The 8,811-nt window shown below is 51.3% G+C and overlaps 1 protein-coding gene across 1 annotated transcript; it reads right to left on the bottom strand.

Moving 5' to 3' along the window:
- Positions 1–1,992: 1,992 nt before the first annotated feature.
- On the bottom strand, positions 1,993–7,201 carry Arrdc5 (arrestin domain containing 5). The gene is made up of 3 exons (XM_052193789.1): positions 6,949–7,201; positions 5,313–5,518; positions 1,993–2,511 (listed from the first exon to the last, which is right to left on the bottom strand). The coding sequence occupies exons 1-3, from the start codon at positions 7,199–7,201 to the stop codon at positions 1,993–1,995; spliced, it is 978 nt and encodes a 325-aa protein (XP_052049749.1).
- Positions 7,202–8,811: the final 1,610 nt, after the last annotated feature.

An 8,811-nucleotide genomic window follows, 5' to 3' on the forward strand; every position in this document is an offset into this window, starting at 1 on the left:
CCATCCCCCTGCCTCAGTCTCCCACTGTTGGAATGAGAGACATTCTTTTAATTTTAGGAGAAATTAGAGGCTCATGCACAGCGCTCAATCAGTATACATAACACTTGGGTTCTACCCCCTCCCCCAGCACCACCACATCCACCAGGTGCGGCACATGCCTGCTACCCCAGCACCCAGAGCTGAGGCAGGGGGACCATGAAGATCAGTTCAAGTGCTACCCAGTGAGCTTGAGGCTGGCCGGAGTTACGTGAGATTGGAGCAGGAGAAACAATGGAAGATGCCAGATGGCACGGGAGCTCCCTCTGTGTCCTCGCCCTCTGAAGGACAATGACCAGCCACAAGCCCTTGCTGTAACTCAGTGACCATCGGCTGCTATCCATGTCGCCTCCTCGTGTGGCCTGTGTGGCCCAGGTTTTGTCCTGCCCCTCACCACAAGAAGCTGGCGTCATTTAACACGGAACCTGGCTGTCCTTGGGGTCCCCACCCTCCTGAACCTCATGGCAGCCAGCTGCTGCTGTGCCGAGGGGCAGGTGGTAGGTTTGGGGGAAGAACACAGCTCTGAGACCCGTGGTCCACCAGGCTGGCAGAACTTCCTCCATGCCCTGGAGTCGCCTGCGTTCTGGCCACCATATTCTGGCCACCATTTCCTGGCCGTTCCAGGTCCCGTGAGAGGCATGCACTCGGTCTCCTTGGCCCCTTCTTTCTCTGGGCTCTGGGACCAACCCTGCACGCTGCCTGGTAGCTCCTGAGGTGACTTCAAGCGAGTGTGGGTAGTGGACAGATTCCAGTGTGTAAGTAACCCGGCTGACCCAAGGGCTGTGCTCTGTGGGGCTTGGAACTCAATCCCTCTGGGACCACAGCCCTCCCAGTCCCTACAGAGGGCAGCCTGAGCCAGGGTGCCCTGGTCTGGCCCGAAACTTAAAGCGCTGCCAGCAACCAGGACGTCCTGGCATGCTGGTGGGGACAAATTGTTCCTGCCATCTCCATGGATGGAGACTGGCCTCCTGAGAGGAGACTGACCGGGTGCTGCCGTCCTGGTGACCACCTTGAAACTGAGGAAGCTTAGGACATGGTGCCGGTGGCAGCCTTAAGTATCTCTAACTGACAAGAGGTGTGAGCTCCTACCAGCCCTAGATGGCAGAGCTCATGTTTCCCAGATAGTGGGAGAGAGGTCACAGCACTGGCGGCTGGGGCTTGCAGTGTGGACAGTCCTCTCCTGCCTGCCTCTCTGTGTTTTCTGTTCCCCACCTATCCACCCTGCAGAGGTCGCAGCTGAGAGGCTTGGGCTCCTGGGAAGGGGGTTATTTTGAAGTTAAGAGCCAGGGAGAATGAGGGACCCCTCCATGGGGGACAGGAAGCAGGATGGCCTCGGCTGTCTTCTCCCATTGGCCCACCTGGCATGGTTGGTGTCATCAGCCACCACACAGGAAGTGTCCCCAACACTTGCCCGTGTGGGTCACTGAGTCTCAGGGATAGAGGGGTAGGGGAACTCCCTGAGAAAGCTGTAGGGCTAGACAGAATGTTCCAGAAGGCTTTAGCTGCACAGTAGATGGCAGCTGTGGAGTGTGCACTCAAGGTCTCATATAACCCAGGCTGGCCTACAACACAATGTATAGCCAGAAATGACTTTAAACCTCTCACTGTACCACACTGGCCTCCCCTGCTGGGTGCTAGGTGTGTGCCACTACACTCAAGGCCTGGGAGAGCTCTGCTCACATCTAATTAACCCATGGGAACTTGACTCACAGAGGCTGCTCTGCCAAAACCCTAGAGACATCTTTCTTTTCTTCAGACTGGGCCTCACATAGGCCAGGCTAGCCTGGAGCTTGCTTTGTAGCTGAGGCTGGCCTTGATCCAGCTCTGTCCCCTGAAGGCTGGGATTATGTGGTACTGGGGAAAGAGCCCGGGGCTTTTTGTACATCCCAGGCTAGCCCGAGGCCCCTCCGACAACTCAGAGTTACAATAAGCTTTTAATATTTAATGTTCAGGCATTCAAACCAGTTGATCCTCATTTGTCAGCTCACCCACTTGGGGGCTGTTGGCCTTGTCTTCCCTGGTGCTGGTGATGATGATGGGGAGCCGGGCTTTGACTGTCGACAAGGACCAGGGGAGGTGGATGGTGACGACAAGCTCATAGCTGCTCCTCATGATCTCGTTCTCCTGGGAGCCGCTGCTCACGGACAAAACCAGTGGCAGGTTGAAAGCGCTAACCACTGTGGTGCTGTTGAAGGCTGGAATTCGAGCGTTGGCCATCTGTCGCAGCAGCTCGCTGCTGTCTGCCCGCCGGCGCCTCTCGGCACTGGGTGTGAAGCCCTCATATTGCACGTGGGCGTAGAGGGCAAAGACCACGGTCTTGATGTACTTGCCCGTGTGGTTGCGGATCTCTGATGTGAATGTCACCTTCTCGCCCGGCACGAAGGTGTTCTTACTCATCTGCACGTGCAGGCTCACCCAGCCCCGGCTGCAGCAGTTGTACGACACCTTCTTCTCAGCTTCCACAGACACGGGGTTCTGTAAAGGGAAGAGAATAGAGCCCCCTAAGGTTTGTGCCTCTAGTCCTAAGGACCTGGGAGCACTCAGGAGGCTCAGGGAGAATGGTCAGTTCAGGGCCAGCCTGGGCTAAAGAAGGGACAGCCTAGGCTATAGAATGGGACTGAGATGGCGGCAGCTCATTGGATAGATCATTCACCCAGCATACACAAGGCTCTGGCTTCCAACCCAACACCAAATAAACCAGGCACAGTGGCACACCTGTCATCCCAGCACTCAGCAGGTGAAGGCTGGGGGAGTCAGGCATTCTAGCCTTATCCTTGGCTAAATAGGAGGTTCAAAGCTAGCCTGGGCTACCAGAGACCCTTTCTCAACCAAACCAACCAACCAAACAAAAAAATGAATGAGGCATGGCCACCAGGCCTTCAATCTCAGCACTCAGGAGATAGAGGCAGTGGGATTTCTGAGTTCCGGCCAGGCTGGTCTATTTACTGAGTTCCAGAACGGCCAGGGCTACACAGAGAAACCCTGTCTCAAAAAGAAAATGATCAGGAATGCTTCTTGGGCTGGAGAGATGGCTCAGCAGTTAAAGGCTAGGCTCACAACCCAAAATCTAAGAATGCTTCTTGGAGTGTTCACAGTGGTAATTTCCTGTCTGAATTCACTATTTATTTATTCATTTATTTATTTATTTATTGGTTTTTTTTGTTTGTTTTTGTTTTTTGTCTTTTCTCTGTATAGCCCTGGCTGTCCTGGAACTCACTCTGTAGACCAGGCTGGTTTCGAACTCAGAAATCTGCCTGCCTCTGCCTCCCAGAGTGCTGGGATTACAGGCGTGTGCCTTAACCACAGAGCCATCTCTCCAGCCTTTAAGTCAAATGTGTCCATTTTCCCCTTTCTTTCTTTCTTTCTTTCTTTCTTTCTTTCTTTCTTTCTTTCTTTCTTTCTTTCTTTCTTTCTTTCTTTCTTTCTTTCTTTCCTTTCTTTGTTTTTTTTGTTTTTTTGTTTTTTGTTTGGTTTTTCACTATGTATTTGTTTGTTTATTTATTTATTATTTTATTTTTTTGAGATGGGGTTTGTGTAATCCTGGCAGTCTTGGAACTTGCTCTGTAGATGAGGATGGCCTTGAACTAGAGCTCCTCCTGGCCCTCTCTCCTGAGGGCTGAGGTTAAAGGCCTGCACCACCCGGCCTATTTCTCTTACTATTATCATCATGGTCAGGGTCTCACTAGGCAGCTGAAGTTGGCCTCTAAGACATGGCCATCCTCCTGCTGCAGCCTTTCCAGAGCTAGAATGACAGGAGTATGCCGCTATACCCTCCCTGTTCATGCTAAACATTTTCAGCTTTCTCATAGGTCATGACCTAGAGTCCCTACTGCCACCAAATCCATAGAAGTCAACCCCTGGACCCCGCTTGGTGAAGGAAAGACCGATTCCCACGGCCGTCCTAGATGTGTATGCCCTTGCCGCGGAGCCCACCCGCCAAGGTAAATAAACGTAATAATAAAGGAAAAGAAGGAAAGTACAGTCAGGGTCAGGCACTGTCCTCTGAAGGTCAAGGGTCAAAGGTATAGGCAACCTTTGACTTCGACGTCATCTTCTACTCTCAGCCTCTGACCTGTGTCTCCCCAGCCTTCTCACCACTGGGCCATTTCTTTCTGCCTGCTACACTGAGAGATCCCCTCTGAGACCCTCCTGTGTGACCAAACGTCACGGGTGTACCGGGGCCTTGGCAGGCTTCAAAGAACCGACAGACAGGAACAAGGACAAAGCTGAGGTTGGCTTCCATTGCTGTGCAGGTGACAACCTCTATGTGGGGACTGTGTCACTGGCCCAAGCCAGGCCCAAGTTTATAGAAGCCCTGTTCTCTGTCCCTCCATCGGCTCCGCCTCTGAGTCACATCTCCACTCCTAGTTTGAAGTACCCATTTCTCCCATGCAGGGATGGAGTCACGTAGCAGACACAAGGGGCACTGGGATTTGAGCTTGGACCTCCAACCCAAGGCCCTCCTGACTGACTCACAAGGCTCGGTTTTGCGAGTATGAAACGATGCACCTGGTCAGTGTCATTTCAAATCTACCTCAGAACCGGTGTCTGGGATGCCAAACTTGAAGGCTGGAGGCCGGGCCTTTCTTCCTAGGAGAACGGAAGCCCCTTCTTCACTGTTTTAGGGCTCAGAAGCCCCAGAGAGGGGCAAGTGAGGGTCCAGGCTCTGTGGGACCAAGAGGTCCTCTGCATGTGTGGGCTAAGTCCCTGCCCTCCACACCGTGAGCGTCCCCTCTGTGACGACAACCATTCCTGTCTGTGGACACGCCACCTCAACCCTTCCTTCCAAGGCCCTCACTTGGCTTTTTAGCAATATTTAGGGTATTGGTGGAAGAGCTCCACTGTGAACTGGGTGCCTGGAGTGGCTCCAACAGTCACTCGTCTGCAAGGCACGGCCCAGCATTCCCAGGTGTAAACATCACAGGGCTGAGAGCCAGCCCGTCTGCTACGGCCCTGCTCTGGTTTCTGGGTTACCTTTTTTATTAAAATTTTTTGATCAATTATTGTGTGTGTGTGTGTGTGTGTGTGTAGGAGGGAAGGGAGAATGGCCAGGCTTCACCATGCAAGGGGTGGGGGGCGGGGCAAGGGCAAAGTGCTGGAGTTGATTCCTTTCTTCTCTCTCCAAATGGGCCCTAAAAATTGAAGTCAGGTCATCAGGCTTGGCCGCAATCACCTTTATCTACTGAGCCCTATTGCTGCTCCTGTGAGCCACCTTTTGAGGAGCCAGTCCCTCAGGAGCCTGGGTCCCTGCTCCCGTCCCCTGGGGGCCTGGGTACCTCACTCAGATTCCGCTGGCGGAATTCAGAAATCCCTTGGACCAGCAGGTACAGCTTCTTCTTGGCGAGGATATGCTCCCGGCCCATGCACAGGGCCTGCACGAAGTAGGAGATGTGGCCGATCTTACTGTTGAAGGTGGATGGGAGCCTGGGAGGTAAGTTGAAATGGAAATCAAAGGTGTGGCTGCCTGCCCTTAACCAATTATCTGTAAGTGAAACACACCGAGGCCATGTGTGAGAACCATCCAGAACCTTTACTGGTGGGACCTAACCACTAGCCACAACCCCACGTTTGTTGATCGACTGAGTGACAGCTGAAGAAGCTGGACCCTCCTACCCTGCGCCTCCATTTCTGTGAACTTGTTTTTGTTTGTTTGTTTGTTTTCTTTTTTCTTTTTTCAAAACAAGGTTTCTCTGTGTAGCTCTGGCTGTCCCTCCAGAGTGCTGGGATTAAAGATGTGCACCACCATACCTGGCTTGTTCTATTTTCTTTTTTCTTTTTTTATTGCATTTTTATTTACTTGTTTGTATATGTATGCATGTATGTGTGTGTGTGTTTTCGTGTGCGCGCGCACACACATGCACATGAGCTCATTCGAGTGCACGTGCTTTAACCCTGGCAGGAAGTGGCCCTACCTGCTGAGCCTTCTTTCTGGCCCTCCATATTTCTTATTCTTTTTTTTTTGTTGTTGTTGTTTTTTTAAATTTTTAATTTTAGACTGGGTCTCTCTATGTAGACCAGGCTATTCCAGAACTCACTACTTAAAACATGCTGGCCTCAAACTCAGAGATCTTCCTGCTTCGTCTCCCTAGTGTTGGGCTTAAAGGCTCATGCCACCACTGACCTTTTTTTGACCTCCCCTCCCCTGCAATTTCTGTCACTTTAAAAACTTATCTGTTGTATTTAGTGTTGTGAGTTAGCATACATTAACACTTAACATACATTTGGAAAATAGTAGGTGCTCAATAAATGCCTGAGTAGCTGAGTGAATCACGAGTTATAAACTCTCTCTGTCTTTCTTTTTTTTTAAAGATTACTCTGCCTTCATGTTTGCCAGCACATCAGAAAAGCACACCAGATCCCTTTACAGATGGTTGTGAGCCACCTTGTGGTTCCAGGGAATTGAACTCTGGACCTCAGGTGGAGCTGAGCCTGTTTAGTCGCCCACTTCCTCTTTTTGTTGCTGTTGTTTTGTTTTTTTTGTTTTTGTTTTTTATTGTTGTGCTGTTTTTCTAGACAAAGAACAAGGAACTAGTTCTGGAAAGGCCTGGAACTTCCTGAGTAGGAAGACCCACCCTCCAGAGCTGACTCTCCAAGGCTGAGGGAGAGGTATGCACCAACATGCCTGGCTTATGTGGGTCTGGGGATGGAACCCAGGGCTCTGTGCCGTAGACTGGCCCCAAACTGTTAGAAATCCTCCTGCCTCAGCCTCCGAAGTGCTACTGTTCTCAGGTGTTAGATCTTTCAATGAAAAAAACCACTACTGACACTTGGAGAAAGATCCTTTCTTACAACCAAGACCAGGGGCACCGCCCCCTGCCTATCTCCAACTCCGGAGATACTCAATCCTCTCCTAAGAGATTGTTGATTGACTAGTAGATGTGTTTACTTTCCCACCCCAGGCTAAATTCTTACCTTTTATTGGGAATGTTTTTGTTTTATGTACGTAATCTGCCTTATTATTGCAAATAACATCTCTACTATAATCACGGGTCTCTCCGATTTCTTCGTTCCACTCAACGTAACCCCTACCAACAAGCTCCACCTTCACAACGGGGTCCACAAGGGTGCTGTTGAGGGTGAGGACCACCTGCCCGTCTATGTTGGAGCCGGCCAGGTAGACAGCGTCTTGGGGCAGCACTACTTCGATGGACTTCACCACAGACATGGGAGGTTGGGCAGGGGAGACACATCCTCTCCCTCCCCCGAGTATCCCCCTGACCCCCTTGGGTTCCTCAGCTGTGGTGGCCTCTGTGACATCGTTCCGCCCAGTGTTCCGGGAAGGGGACAGGTGTTCTGCTGGCCTGGGCCTTGACCTTCTGTATCCCAGGGTGACCCTGAACTCCTCCAGATCCTCCGGCCTCATCTCCGGGACCATCCACACCCCAGGCCTGATTCAATTCTAGATTCTAGGACATTATAGCAAACCAGACCGTGCCAGTCTGGGCCTGGAGCTTCAGGCGTGTCATCACTGCAACTCCGGAGGCTGTTGCAGGAAGCTCCAAACAGTTCAAGGCCAACCTGGACGACTTCATGTGACCCTTAAAGTAAAAGAACTAGTGTGCTTGGGGGCTTATGTCTTTAATTCCAACACTTGTGAGGCAGGAGGACTGCTAAGTTTGGGGTCAGCCTGGGATATATAGTGAGTTTCATGAAACTAAAGCCTAAACCAGATGTCCTGATGCTCCACCGGCCGACCCCGTTCATTGTGGTCTGTCTGTCTGGTTTTGTTCAACTGTTTTCATAAACTGTGATCATGTCTCCTTGTTTATTTAAATAAAAAATTACATATATGTTTATTACGTGTGTGGGCCACATGCACATGAAGGTTAGAACTCGCCAAGTCGGTTTTCTTCCACTCCTTGTGTCATGTCTGGTGACTGTGCCAGGTCTGAAGGCTTGGCAGCAAGCGCCTTTACCAGCTGAAGCCTTGTCCGCCCGCCCTGAGTTTTATATTTTTGTTACATGCATTTTTGAGAGGGCTTTATGTAGCCCATGCTAAGGATGGCTTTGAACTCCTGATCTTCCTGCCTCTGCTTTCCAAATGCTGAGGTGCCAGGAGGGTGTTAGGAGGCTATGCCCATCTGGGAAATCCTTCCTCACCACCCGTTTTCCCAGATCTTGGAGGTGAGAGGTGAGGGCCTGGAGACCTTATGGCTCACAGAAAGATACTTGAAACATCTTCAGAGGGACAATCTTGTCAGAGCCCCACAGATGGTCTGGGTGTAGAAGTGCATACCTTTTAGCCCAGAACTAGCAAGGTGGAGGCAAGAGGCTCTGGAGTGCTAAGTCATCTTCAGCTACAGAGCAAGTTGGAGGCTAGCCTGGGCTACGTGAGACTCTTTTCAGAAAAAAAAAAAAAAGACAGTTAAACAAAGATTGGAAGTCTTTCTGCTAAGGGCCTCTACCGCCAAAGTCCTTCACATGACCTCTGATGTCTCACTTGTCACAGCCCGGGTGCCTCCTCCTCCTGCCTTCCCACCCCAAGCCTTCTCTACACCTCACGTGTGTCCTTGGCTTTCCCAGCAGGAAGTGCCTCTGTCCCAGCCGCCACGTGGTGGCCACTGGTCACTTCCGACTTGTGGTTGTACCACAACGTTTATTATCCTCTTCTCCATTGGTTTCTAGATCAGGATTTGCTTTCCCAGAGATGGCAAATGCTGGAGGGGAGGGTGTGCCTTGCAAGCAGTTGGGCCCCCTGACTCTGGTTCCTCTAGTTACTGCACAGATGCCCAGCGCCGAGTGCCCGCCAAGAATGGTTAGACCGGAGCAGGCCGG

Source organism: Apodemus sylvaticus, chromosome 9 (assembly GCF_947179515.1).
Source record: "Apodemus sylvaticus chromosome 9, mApoSyl1.1, whole genome shotgun sequence".
In the NCBI taxonomy this organism is placed as follows: domain Eukaryota; kingdom Metazoa; phylum Chordata; class Mammalia; order Rodentia; family Muridae; genus Apodemus; species Apodemus sylvaticus.

Coding starts and splice junctions, on each gene's coding strand:
- Arrdc5 (XM_052193789.1), bottom strand. CDS start 7,201: ATGTCTGTGGTGAAGTCCATCGAAGTAGTGCTGCCCCAAGACGCTGTC. Junction 5,519..6,948: donor AAAAACATTCCCAATAAAAG/GTAAGAATTTAG, acceptor TTTCACTTACAG/ATAATTGGTTAAGGGCAGGC. Junction 2,512..5,312: donor GCCAGCGGAATCTGAGTGAG/GTACCCAGGCCC, acceptor TTCCCTTTACAG/AACCCCGTGTCTGTGGAAGC.